We start from the raw sequence: 14,205 nt of genomic DNA, 5'->3' as shown, positions 1-14,205 counted from the left end.
TGAATCGGCCAAATGAATTAATTGCTTCCTGCAAAAGCTCACATTCCGTTCGTTTCTCTTTTATGTCTTATGGCAGGGGCCAATCATCTCCAAGCCTTACTCCCAAGTCGACCCTTTTTCCTTAATTGTTCCTGTCTCCTGGCAGCTCTGCGCATGCCCACACTGGGAACAGGCTCATGCTGTTCTTCTGCCTCGTTGATATCAGACTCCGGAGACTCTGGAGGCAGCAAAAAACTACCAGATGGCCTTGGCCCCCTCTCTGCCTCTGACTCAGAGCCCTCATCCAAGCCTTCCCCAGTGTTGTGCCTCGTCCGCTTTCCCCGCAGCCGGGGCCTTCTTATCTGCTTCCGAATGCTGAGGAATATCCTAGCATGCCTCCTGGCCCCAGCCCTGGCTCCATGCCTAGACAGGCTGAGGAAGAAGAAGCGCCTCCAGCCCCCAGCCCTGGCTCCATGCCCAGGCAAATGGAGCAACTAGACCCCTCCCCCTCCCCCACAGCATGTGAGCCTGAGGAAGGTCAATTACCAACAGCTGCAGACTGGAATGACCCTCGCTTCAGGAGAATTGATAAGCAGCATCAACAGAAGGAAGGGAGGGGCAGGCCAGGATAAGTGCTGAGTCATGGAGCCACACCCCATGGCCTATATAAAGGATCTGCTTTCTGGCAGTCTCTGAGTCAGGCAAAGTCTAAACATATCTTGCTGAAGTCACTTTCTGGTCTCCTGCCTGCCTTGAGAACTTTGCTAGGACTTTGGCAGAGCTGCAGAGGCACGCCTGATTCGGATTTCCCTGACCCGGCCGTCAGCGGAGGAGTGGGACACGACACCCAGACTCCAGGACTGGCCCATGTCCTCCCCCAACCTCCTCACTCTCCGAATCTGCTGCCAGCTCTGCTGGTCACTGGCAGGCCACAACATATTCATTCATATTCCCGGAGTCATGTGTGATCCCTTTTGCGACCTTCTGACCAAGCACAGTCAATGGAGAAGCCGGATTCACTTAAGAACCGTGTGACTAACTTAGCAACTGCAGGGATTCACTTAACAATTGCAGCAGGAAAGGTCATAAAATAGGGCAAAACTCACTTAGCAATCATCTTGTTTAGCCGTGGAAATATACAGTTGTGGCCATAAGTCGAGGACTACCTGAAATGAATTAGGAGTTTGAGGGGGTGGCCTGGAGAACCCCCTTTTTCTGTAGATAAACAAACAGACTGAGCAAAAGAGAGAATTGCACTATTTATGTAATGTACTTCACGGCTACTGAATTAATTGTAGGCGTGCACAGCACATAGAACCTTAAACTCACAATGTGGTAAGGGACAAAGCCACAACCTGTTTCACACCGAGTGTTGTGCTTTCTGCAAATCCAGCGGCTTAATCAGGGCTTAGTTAAGCATACATGGCAGTTGACCTTTTTTTTTTTTTTTTTAGTTAACTGGAGTAAGAAAAAGGTATTTCCTGTGGATCTCAATGGAAGCGAAATGATTCATTGCCCTAAAATTAACTATCCTGTGACAGATGGTCGGGGGTGAGTGGGTGGGGAGATGGTTCCCTAAACAATATGCAGTGGCCAATCATGTTTGGCCAATGAAGAATTCTGTTCTGTTCTGTTCTGTTCTGTGCTGTTCTGTGCTGTTCTGTTCCGTTCCGTTCCGTTCCTGTTTCTCTTCCCCTCCCCTCTCCTCTCCTCTCCTCTCCTCTCCTCTCCCCTTCTCTTCCCTTCCCTTCCCTAATCCCTTCCCTTCCCTTCATTCTTGTTCTGTTCTGTTCTGTTCTGTTCTGTTCCGTTCCCTTCCCTTCCCTTCCCTTCCCTTCCATTCCATTCCATTCCATTCCATTCCATTCCATTCCATTCATTCTTGTTCTGTTCTGTTCTGTTCTGTTCTGTTTTGTTCTGTCCTGTTCCTGTTCCTGTTCCTGTTCCTGTTCCTGTTCCTGTTCCCTTCCACTCCACTCCATTCCATTCCATTCTATGTTTGGAAATATGACATTTTCAAAAGTGTATTTTAGAACACTTGCATCTTTTGAAAAGGGGCCTACAAGAAGGAAGAGCAAATGTTTTAAAAAGCAAATTCTAAAGAATTTAAAAACTAAATGTTAAAGAAAGCAGTGGCCAAACATTTGGGTTTAGGAGGAAATGATTTGATTTATTTTTTTTTACATAAGACAATGAATGCAGAGTTCCCAGCTTTTTGGAAATTGCAAAATGATGGACAGCACTAAGTATTACGATATCTGTAGCCAGTGGTGGGATTCAGCCAGTTCGCACCACTTCGGGAGAACCGGTTGTTAACTTTCTGAGCAGTTTGGTAAGCTGGTTGTTGGAAGAAATCATTAGGGCAGAGAACCCGGTTGTTAAATTATTTGAATCCCACCACTGTCTGTAGCTCGGGGTTGAACTGTGGGGTCCTTGGTGCTCCCTGAGCTTGATGGCCACACTGCTGGCACTGATGATGTTTCTTAGTAGGGTGATGAAAACTCTGCAAGAAAACCGCTAAGCTCAGAGAGAACCAAGGAGCCCATAGTCCACAAAGGGCCATTCAGGGGTGAAATGCTCCTGGTTCAGACCGGATCAGCTGATCCAGTAGTGATGGTGTTCACTTCAAGGTGTTAGTTACTACCTTTAAAGCGCTCCATGGCTTAGGACCGGGATACCTACGGGACCGTCTACTGCCAACGTCTATCTCCCAACGACCGGTGCGCTCTCAGAGAGGGGCTCCTCAGGGTGCCGTCAGCCAAGCAATGTCGGCTGGCGGCCCCCAGGGGGAGGGCCTTCTCTGTGGGGGCTCCTACCCTATGGAACGAGCTGCCCCCTGGACTCAGACAAATACCTGACCTTAGGACCTTCCGCCGCGAACTTAAAACCTACTTATTTCGTCTTGCTGGACTCGCTTAAATTTTATATTATTAAATTGATTTATGGGTTTTTAAATTTTTTAGTAAATTTTAGAGGGAATATTTTTATCTATAAGTAGCCAAATTAAATAGGTTTTTTAAGGGTTGTTTTTAGTTTTGTATTGTTGTTTTCTTTCTGTATTTTATTTGTGGCTGTACACCGCCCTGAGTCCTTTGGGAGAAGGGTGGTCTATAAATAAAAATATTATTATTATTATTATTATTATTATTATTATTATTATTATTATTATTATTATTATTATTATTATTATTATTATTATTATTATTATTATTATTATTATTATTATTATGGTGGCAGGTGGTTCAGAGAACTGGAAGCAAAAATCCCTGCCTCCCCCGCCCATGCCCATGCCCATCCAATACCCAATCGCCCACTTCCCCGCTTGCCACTTCTTTTAAAAAATGCTTTTCAAAGGTAAAAAAAGAGGCTCTGATGATCCCAGCTGAGCTGCCTGATCATCAAAGCCTTTTTTTTTTTACTTTTAAAAGCATTTTTTTACAACCTATTAGGTTGTAAAAAAAATGCTTTTAAAAGTTAAAAAAAAGGTTTGCCCACCACAGCTGATCCTCACCCCCACCCCGTGCTGTTTTATTTACCCCGTGCCTCCTTTTGGCATGTGCTGCACATGCACCCACCTTGCATTTGGTGCATGGTGGGACATGTGCAGCCAGAGAACCGGTAGTAAACCAGTTCAGATTTCACCAAGGGGGCCATTGCTATGGAACAGGGAATGAGGTGGGATCCCAGTGATGTTGCGATGTTGCAATGTTGTGAAACCCTTGACCCTCTTCATGTTAACAAGCAGAGTTCTCTTGATTTCAGGCACAACACTCGATTGCACTCACAAGCTTCACTGAGTAGCTTTCAAAGAGAGACTAAATAAAACTTGCCTTTGAATTAAAAATTGGTTGAAAGAATAACTTGACAGTCAAGGCACCAAGTCTTAGTGCTAAATGTGTGTTATTTGCGTCTCCTGCAAAAACTCTCTCTCTCTTTCTCTCTCACACACACATAGAGCACATACACACATTCACACATCCCTGCTATATTTCACTCACTCACATGCCTGTGTTGTGATACAGGAGACCGATAGTCCTTGACTTATGACCGATTGCTAACTGGTCCATCCGAAGTTAGGATTTAGGACAGTAGTGAAATACTCTGAGATTTGCCACCGGTTCGCTGTGCACACATGTGCAGTGCACACGAAACATGTGTTGCATGCGGGCATGCACAGTGCATGCCAAATGCGCACTTTGCGCACAGGCGTTCCATAGGTGTTACCACGTAGCATGCAAAAAGGAGGGGGGGGAACAGTTGTGCCGCATGATTTAGACTTTAGAATATCCTGCTTTCTAGCAAATATAAATTGCGTGGCACAGCTGATCATCAGAAATACCAGTTCAGATGAACTGGTAGCATTTTTTTACTACCGGTTCGCCTGAACCGGTGCTAACTGGTAGCATTTCACCCCGATTTGGGACCCAGATTTGAAATTGTGATGGCTGCCCCTCCTAGCCCCTTGTGTTCCTGCGATTGGATTTTGGTGTTTTGGTGCAACCAGACTACACTTATACCTATTTGTGGTGCCCTGCGCTGACCACAATTTGTGATGGTTTTTTTGGAACTAGATTTCCAGCAAGAATCACTGCATAGCGAACAAGGGGTTCATTTAATGACTGCTGTGTTTGCATAATGGCTGATGGGATAAAAAGATCATAAAATGAGTCTTGGTAGCTCAATGGTTAGAATGCAGTACTGCAGGCTAGTTCTGCTGACTGCTGGCTGCATGTAGTTTGGCAGTTCGAGTCTCACCAGGTTCAAGGTTGACTCAGCCTTCCATCCTTCCGAGGTGGCTAAAATGAGGACCCAGATTGTTGGGGGCAACAGGCTGACTCTGTAAACCACTTAGAGAGGATTGTAAAACATTATGGGGTTTTATATAAGTGCTGTTGCTATTGCTATTCTTTAAGAAGAATGCAATGGTGGCTCAGTTGTTAGAATGCAGCATTGCAGACTAACTCTGCTCACTGTCAGGAGTTCGATCCTGTACTGGCTCAAGGTTGACTCAGCCTTCCATCTTCCTGAGGTTGGTAAAATGAGGACACAGATTGTTGGGGGCAAGAGGCTGACTCTGTAAACCCACTTAGAGAGGGCTGTAAAAGCACTGTGAAGCGGTATGTAAGTCTAAGTGTTAGTGCCATAAAATCAGGCATGGTCACAGCGTGGCCCTCTTTATGACCATCATGGCTTATTGTATCCTCAATTTCAGTCCTAGGTCGAGGACTACCTGCATTACAATGCGATCTCATTCACTTGCCAGGACAGAGAGTCACTTATGGTGGAATCACAGAGGGAGGATGAGACCCACAAGGATCATCTAATCCAACCCTTTTTCAGTCTTACAACAGGCCAGGAAAACTAGTTCAACCATACAGGAAGTGTGGTTGTACAACCTGTTAAAACCTTTCAAAATCAAAGACTCCCCCTCCCCCTCCAATCTCTGTCGATTTGTCCATTGTTGTACAGGTACTCCTCAACTTACAGTTATTGGTTGGCTGGGGAATTCTGGGAGTAGAAGTCCACCAATCCTAAGATTGCCAGGGTTGGGATTCCCTGATTGGAAACCTGGTTTGGGGAATTCTGGGAGTTGAAGTCCGCTAGTCCTGAAGTTGCCAGGATCAGAATTCCCTGATTGAAAACCTGCCTGGGGAATTCTGGGAGTTGACGTCCACCAATCCTAAAGTTGCCAGGGTTGGAATCCTCCAATTGAAAACCTGGTTTGGGGAATTCTGGGAGTTGAAGTCCACTACTCCTAAAGTTGCCAGGGTGGAGTTCTGTGACTGAAAATCTGACTGGGGAATTCTGGGAGTTGAAGTCCATTAGTTCTAAAGTTGCCAGGGTCAAAATTCCCTGATTGAAAACTTGGCTGGAGAATTCTGGGAGTTGAAGTCCACCAATCCTAAGGTTGCCAAGTTGATTGAATACCTGGATGAGAGTTAGGCCCCTGTAGACCAGGGGTCTCCAACCTTGGTCCCTTTAAGACTTGTGGACTTCAAAGCTGGCTGAGGAACTCTGGGAGTTGAAGTCCACAAGTCTTAAAGGGACCAAGGTTGGAGACCCCTGCTCTAGACAAGACAAAACAAAACACCGCCGAGAGATTTTCTCTCTCAACCTGTCCTCCTCTCTCGTGAGGCCAAGATTTCTGAGCGGGGCCTCCATGGCCTCTGGTGGATTTACCTGACCTTCCTTCCTTGCTTTCTAAGTGGAACTCCTTTGCTTGCCTTCCAGGTGCTCCTTTTCAAAGGTCTCAGCATCCTCATGCTACCTCCTGCCGGCACTTCCACCTTGCCCCCCAGCCTCAGATCTCAGCAGATTTCCCCCTGCCTCATGCCGTCCAGCCTCACCTCGCAGCCGCTCACCAGCACAATAGCCCGCTTCACTCGTCGCTGCCAACTTTACCTACCCTGCCATTCCAAGATGTGACGGGACCTCCGTTCCTACCTCAAGCCCTTCACCAGCAATATCTTCTCCAGCAGCGGCTCATCGAGGCTCAACATCGCAGGTTCATATCCCATCCCAGGTGAGGAGGCCACCTTGGGATCCTCCTGGCTCGGGGGGGGGGGGGCAGCTGCCAGGACAGGTAGTCCTCGACTTACAATGGTTCGTTTAGCGACTGTTTACTACATCACTGTGTAGTGTGAACAGTAGACTGTTGTAGTGTGTACAACAGTCACTATTGACTGTTGTTTACTTCGCTGGGGGACAGCTGTCAGTACAGGTAGTCCTTGACTTATGTTTGTTTAGTGACTGTTTACTACTTTACTGTGTAGTGTGAACAGTAGACTGTTGTATCCCTCGCATCCTGGACATAAACTGTTCTGGACATAAACTGTTTCAACTCCTACCCTCAAAACGACGCTATAGAGCACTGCACACCAGAACAACTAGACACAAGAACAGTTTTTTCCCGAAGGCCATCACTCTGCTAAACAAATAATTCCCTCAACACTGTCAGACTATTTACTGAATCTGCACTACTATTAATCGTTTCATAGTTCCCATCACCAATCTCTTTCCACTTATGACTGTATGACTATAACTTGTTGCTGGCAATCCTTATGATTTATATTGATATATTGATCATCAATTGTGTTGTAAATGTTGTACCTTGATGAACGTATCTTTTCTTTTATGTACACTGAGAGCATATGCACCAAGACAAATTCCTTGTGTGTCCAATCACACTTGGCCAATAAAATTCTATTCTATTCTATTCTATTCTATTGTAGTGTGTACAACAGTCACTAGTGACTGTTGTTTACTTCGCTGGGGGACAGCTGTCAGTACAGGTAGTCCTTTACTTATGTTTCTTTAGTGACTGTTTATTACATCACTGTGTAGTGTGAACAGTAGACTGTTGTACTGCGTGCAACATTCACTAGTGACTGTTTTTTACTTCGCTGGGGGACAGCTGTCAGTACAGGTAGTCCTTGACTTATGTTTGTTTAGTGACTGTTTACTACTTCACTGTGTAATGCAAACAGTAGACTGTTGTAGTGTGTACAACAGTCACTAGTGACTGTTGTTTACTTCGCTGGGGGACAGCTGTCAGTACAGGTAGTCCTTGACTTACGTTTGTTTAATGACTGTTTAACTTTATTACATCACTGTGTAGTGTGAACAGTAGACTGTTATACTGCGTGCAACATTCACTAGTGACTGTTGTTTACTTTGCTGGGGGACAGCTGTCAGCACAGGTAGTTCTCAATTTACATTTGTTTAGTGACTGTTTACTACATCACTGTGTAGTGTGAACAGTAGACTGTTGTAGTGTGTACACCATTCACTAGTGACTGTTGTTTACTTCGCTGGGGGACAGCTGTCAGCACAGGTAGTCCTTGATTTACAATGGTTCGTTTAGTGACTGTTTACTACTTCACTGTGTAGTGTGAACCGTAGACTGTTATACTGCGTGCAGCATTCACTAGTGACTGTTATTTTGTAAATTTCTTTTTATTTATTTATTTATTTATTTATTTATTTATTTATTTATTTATTTATTTATTTATTTATTTGTCAAACACAACAGTATATATAAGCATAAGCATGAAATAACCATACGAATTGGATACAACCAAAGGGGACATTGGGACAGGAACGGTAGGCACGCTGGTGCACTTATGCACGCCCCTTACAGACCTCTAAGGAATGGGGTGAGGTTAACAGTAGATAGTCTTTGGTTAAAGCTTTGGGGATTTTGGGATGAGACCACAGAGTCAGGTAGTGCATTCCGGGCATTAACAACTCTGTTACTGAAGTCATATTTTCTGCAATTGAGATTGGAGCGGTTCACATTAAGCTTAAATCTATTGTGTGCTCATGTATTGTTGCGATTGAAGCTGATGTAGTCTTCGACAGGAAGGACATTGTAGCAGATGGTTTTATGAGTTATACTCAGGTCATGCCGAAGGTTATTTGCATCCCTGTTCGTTTAGTGAAGTAGCAATAAGGAACTGATGACTGTTTTTCACACTTTTGACCACTGCAGCGTCTCCATGGTCATGTGATCAAAATTCGGAAGCTTGGCATGTATTTACGATGGTTCCAGTGTCCCGGGGTCACGTGATCCTTTTTTACGACCTTCTGACCAGCAAAGTCAATGGGGAAGCTCGATTCACTTTAACAACCGTGTCACTAATTTAACAACTGTAGTGATTCATTTAAGAATTGTGGCAAGAAAAGTCGTTAAAGAGGGGGGGGGCAAAATTCACTTAACAACTGTCTCACTTAGAAGCTTTGGACACAATTATGGTTGTAAGTTGAGGACTACCTGTTCAAACCCTATTGGCTGAAAAAAGATGGCTATCCAAAGGCACAGAGGATGGAATGAGGGAGGTGGGGTTGGGAATGGTCCTTCTGTGGCTGAAAACCAAAGGTCAATTGGCAAGAGAGTTGGCAGTTTCTCCTGGTCGGTTGTGGATCTATGCCATGGTCGTGAAATGACCATGCTAGCCATCACCTTGGAGATTTTGACGATGCCCTTAAGGCATCTTTGCCTTTCACCTGGAAAAATAAATAAATAACAACATTGGACAAATATATAAGACCACAGAAATTTAAGTTGAAACCGACAAGAATTATGTACTTATGATTAATTATTGTAACTATGATTTATGATCTATGACCTATCACTTTGTTGTTTATATGCACACCAAGTGCTTATGCACTGGAGACAAATTCCTTAGGTGTCCAATCACACTTGGCCAATAAAGAATTCTGTTCTGTTCTGTGCTGTGCTGTTCTGTGCTGTGTTGTGTTGTCCTATTCCTATTCCTATTCCTATTCCTATTCCTATTCCTATTCCTATTTCCATTCCATTCCATTCCATTCCATTCCATTCCATTCCATTCCATTCCATTCCATATTTTTCTTTTCTTTTCTTTTCTTTTCTTTTCTTTTCTTTTCTATTCTATTCTATTCTATTCTATTCTATTCTATGCTATTCTATGCTATGCCATGCCATGCCATGCTATGCCATGCCATGCCATATTTTCTGTTCTGTTCTGTTCTGTTCTGTTCCGTTCTGTCCCGTCCCGTCCCATCCCATCCCATCCCATCCCATCCCATCCCATCCCATCCCATCCCATCCCATCTTCTCTTCTCTTCTCTTCTCTTCTCTTCTCTTCTCTTCTCTTCTCTTCTCTTCTCTTCTCTTCTCTTCTCTTCCCTTCCCTTCCCTTCCCTTCTCTTCTATTCTCTATTCTCTATTCTCTATTCTCTATTCTATTCCATAACCCAAACCCCATTCCACTCCACTCCACCCCACCCCATCCCATCCCATCCCACCCCACCCCGTCCCAACCTGTCCCATCCTGTCCCGTCCCATCCCGTCCCATCCCGTCCCATCCCATCCCATCCCATCCTATCCTCCTTTGCAGTATTAGCATAAGATGTCCCTTGTGGGATGACGTCATGTTGCATATGACACCCCTTATCCTTTTGAGTCACCTTGCAGAGACCCACCCCATAATGTGGGGAAGGGGAGAGGGTGACATCATATAGGCCAGAATGTCATCATGCCTTCAATTACACCCCCATTGATAGACCAACAATCTTGATTTCTCTCACTTCCCATGCAAGTTCTCTACTCTACTCTGATCCAAACAGGATGTTCTCCAAGTGAGGTGGAATTTAGATCTGTGTGAGAAGACGCAGAGAGTGAGCAGTGTTTACTCATTCTTCTCCCTCTCTCTTGCAGGCGGACTCAGGAGCCCATGTCTGTCCAACCTCATCGGTTACATCCAAGCTTTGAATTTGGCCATCAACTGCAGACTCCCCGCACCGTGGCGCCCCAGCCTAGATATTTAGCGGAAGGAACAGACTGGTAACTCGTTCCTTAATCGCAATGATTGAAAAATACCATAAATAGCAATGGCACTTAGACTTATCTACTGTTTCACAGTGCTTTACAGCCCTCTCTAAGCGGTTTACAGTCAGCCTATTGCCCCCCAACAATCTGGCTCCTCATTTTACCCACCTCAGAAGGATGGAAGGCTGAGTCAACCTTGAGCTAGGCAAGATCGAACTCCAGACAGTGGGCAGAGTTGGCCTGCATTACTGCATTCTAACCACTGCACCACCACGGCAAGGAAGGAAGGGCGGGAGGGAGTAATAGCAATAGCATTTAGACTTATATACTGCTTCACAGTGCTTTACAGCCCTCTCTAAGTGGTTTACAGAGTCAACCTCTTGCCCCCAACAATCTGAGTCCTCATTTTACCGACCTCGGAAAGATGGAAGGCTGAGTCAGCCTTGAGCTAGTCAGGATCGAACTCCAGTGAGTGGAGTTGGCTTGCAGTACTGAATGTCCCCACTGGGCTTTTTCGCCATGAACTTTTTTATACCTTATTACACAAGGCCAAAATCACAGCCAACATGGGGGTTGCTTCATGGCAATTGGAAGGTGTTTCAGATACATCTGACCCCACCAAATTCCTTTTCACTGAACCAGTTTCAGAGCAACGGGTAATTCCATCACCTAAGCTCTTCTTAGACATCATTCAACGTCAATGGAGTCACCCAGGTACCATTCCCACCCCTAGTGGTTCAGACAAGAAAATGTACACAACAGATCAGGAGCTCGAGGACCTTCTTAAGGTTCCAACCATAGATACCCCCGTAGCCACCTTGGCCTCCTCCTCCAACATAATTCCTTCAGATGCAGCAGAGGGAAGGAAGGAAGGAAGGAAGGAAGGAAGGAAGGAAGGAAGGAAGGAAGGAAGGAAGGAAGGAAGGAAGGAAGGAAGGAACCACTGCACCACCATGGCAAGGAAGGAAGGAAGGAAGGAAGGAAGGAAGGAAGGAAGGAAGGAAGGAAGGAAGGAAGGAAGGAATAGCAATAGCACTTAGGCTTATATACCGCTTCACAGTGCTTTGCAGCCCTCTCTAAGCGGTTTACAGAGTCAACCTCTTACCCCCAACAATCTGGGTCCTCATTTTACCGACCTTGGAAATGGAAGGCTGAGTTCAACCTTGAGCCGGTCAGGATCGAACTTCAGGCAGTGAGCAGTGAGTTAGCCTGTGCCACCACCATGAGTTAGTTGCTTCCTTTAGGACTGAAAGACATTTTAAAGCTGCCTTTCAACCTTCCTCCAAGTTCTGGATGTTTTCCTCAACATTTTCATTGAATTAGATGAAAGTGACGAGAGGCAGAGTGAACCTGCCTCCATTGTGTTTTAACTTTCCAGAGGCTGGTGGGAGGAGCTGCTGGCTGTGAGTGGGAGAGGCTGAGAGGGAGGACAGAGGACAAAAGGTTTTTAATCTTTTTAGTTTCTAAACTCTGTTTCTGTTAGTTAACCATTGGTAAAAAAAAAAAAATCCCATGTTGAAAAGTATTCTGTTTCTTCCTTCTCCTTTATTTTTAATGTTAATCTATCCATCTCTGCGCATTCTAATATATATATATATATATTTATTTATTTATTTATTTATTTATTTATTTATAACACTTTCATCTGTAGGGGTTTCTTCGTTTTTCCATGGTTGTGCAAATACAATTCTTGCTGCTGTTAACCCATGTAAAATTAGATAGGTATTCCCTTTGTTATATAGACCTGGTAAGATCAGTGGTGGGTTTCAAATTTTTTTACTGTGGGTGTGGCTTGGTGGGTGTGGCATGGATTGGTGGGCGTGGCTTGGTGGGCATGGATTGGTGGGTGTGGCAGGGGAAGGATACTGTACAATCTCCATTCCCACCCCACTCCAGGGGAAGGATACTGCAAAATCCCCATTTCCCCCAGATCAGCTGGGAATTGGGAGGCAGAGAATAGATGGGGGCGGGGCCAGGGGTGAAATGCTCCCAGTTTGGACCGGAAAGCGTGATCTGGTAGCGATGGGGGCGGGTAGTTCGGAGAACCAGCAGCAAAAATCCCTGCCCCCCCCCCCCGCACTGCCCACTCCTCGCTGTACCTCTTCTCTGTCCCTGAAGCTCTCGGTGGTGATATAGCTGCAAATGGCCTTAAATGACTGCCACAGTGCTTCAAAGGGCTGGACTACAGCTGATCAGCACTGTAGGTGGCTAGTAGACCAGTGTCTCTATTTTTAAAGAAGGTAGACCGGTGCCTCCCAAAAAAGGCAATTGGTAGACCAGTGCCTCTATTTTTAAAGAAGGTAGACCAGTGCCTCCCCATAAAAGGCAACTAGTAGACCAGTGCCTCTATTTTTAAAAAAGATAGACCGGTGCACTCCTAAGTTTTGTATACTTTTATCATTTTTATTATTTATTATTATTGGCCATGCCCACCGGGTCACCTGACCACCTTGACCAAGCCACGCCTACCAATTAAGCCACACCCACAGAACTGGTAGGGAAAATTTTTAGATTTCACCCCTGGGCGGGGCCAATCAGAATTTTTACCACCGGTTCTACAAACTACTCAAAATTTCCACTACCAGTTCTCCAGAACTGGTCAGAACCTGCTGAAACCCACATCTGGGTAAGATACCCAACAAGAATCTCTTCTTAAAAACCTCCAGCGATGGAGCACCCACAACTTCCACTGATCAATTCTTCTCACTGTCAGGAATTTTTTTCCTTAGTTCTAGGTTGCTTCTCTCCTTGATCTTATCTCACTAATCATATCTAAAAACTAAAACAATTTAGGTCCGTGAGCAGGGGTGGTATTCCCTTAACTTTCCCTACCGGTTTGCAAATGCGAGCGCGCACTCATGCTCGCTCACTTGGCTCGCATGCACCACATCCACACGTGCCCATGGCCTTCCACGCAAGCGCGTTGCTTCGTTCACATGCGCCCTATCCATGCATGCGCCCAGTCTTCCATGCATGTGCTTTGCTGCATGCGCGTGGCCTCAAAAACATGTCTAAATAGGAAGGAATAGGTGGGTAGGCTGGCCCACCAGCAATTTTCACTACCGGTTTGGGAGAATTGGTCCAGAACTGGCTGAATACCATCTCTGGACGTGGGCCTGAAAGCTATCCAATGCAGGAAAAGTCACGTGTCCTCTAGTTCAGGGGTCTCCAACCGTGGCAACTTTAAGACTTGTGGACTTCAACTCCCAGAGTTGGCTGAGGAACTCTGGGAGTTGAAGTCCACAAGTCTTAAGGTTGCCAAGGTTGGAGACCCCGGCTCTAGTTGTCCCTCAATCCGTGTGTCCCTTCTTCTCTTTTTTCATTGTGGGAAAGTTACAGTGACTTTATAGAAGGCGTTGAATTTGGAAGCGGTTGAAGGACAGGACTTTCATTCCAAGTGAGTTGCTGATTCATAACTGTAACTTCCTGTCTTGGCCTCTTATCTCTTGTTCCCCGCCTTTTTTGTTTTTCCCAATTTCCGCAACCTTTCCTCTTTTATTATCCCAGTTCCAATCCCTGACAGTAAAACAAATGAATATATATCTATATATCTTCAGCTGAATCTTGGATATGGAATAAATGTTGATATGCTTTAGAAGCCAAAGCTTAGACGGAGCTGAGATTTGCTAAATAGAGACTGAAACAACCAAAAAAAGCCTCTTTCAAATATGTTGAAAATTAAAAGAAGAGAACGGGGATATCAGCTCTGCAGTGAAGAAAGCAAAATACTAAGAGGTTACAAGGAGGAGACACAATTTGGTTGTCTTCCATCATTCCAAAATGGGTCCCACCAAGATGTTTGAAGGACACTATTAAGGGGTCCTTCCCTTATTAAGGGGAACTTCCCCTATTAAGGGGAACTTAAGTACAAGTAGTCCTCGACTTACAACAGTTCGTTTAGTGACCGTTTGATG

General features: G+C 45.1%; 1 protein-coding gene across 1 annotated transcript in view; it reads left to right on the top strand.

The window, feature by feature from the left end:
• ARK2C (arkadia (RNF111) C-terminal like ring finger ubiquitin ligase 2C) overlaps positions 1–14,205 on the top strand; it is a 97,618-nt gene that overhangs the window by 49,991 nt on the left and 33,422 nt on the right. The window contains exons 2-3 of the mRNA XM_058168109.1: positions 6,211–6,502; positions 10,181–10,306. Of these exons, the coding sequence (XP_058024092.1) occupies positions 6,211–6,502; positions 10,181–10,306 (418 nt within the window). The remainder of the gene's footprint in view (positions 1–6,210; positions 6,503–10,180; positions 10,307–14,205) is intronic.

The sequence above is a fragment of the Ahaetulla prasina genome, chromosome 2, assembly GCF_028640845.1.
Source record: "Ahaetulla prasina isolate Xishuangbanna chromosome 2, ASM2864084v1, whole genome shotgun sequence".
Lineage (NCBI taxonomy): Eukaryota > Metazoa > Chordata > Lepidosauria > Squamata > Colubridae > Ahaetulla > Ahaetulla prasina.
This window is presented reverse-complemented; position numbering and strand designations above follow the sequence as displayed.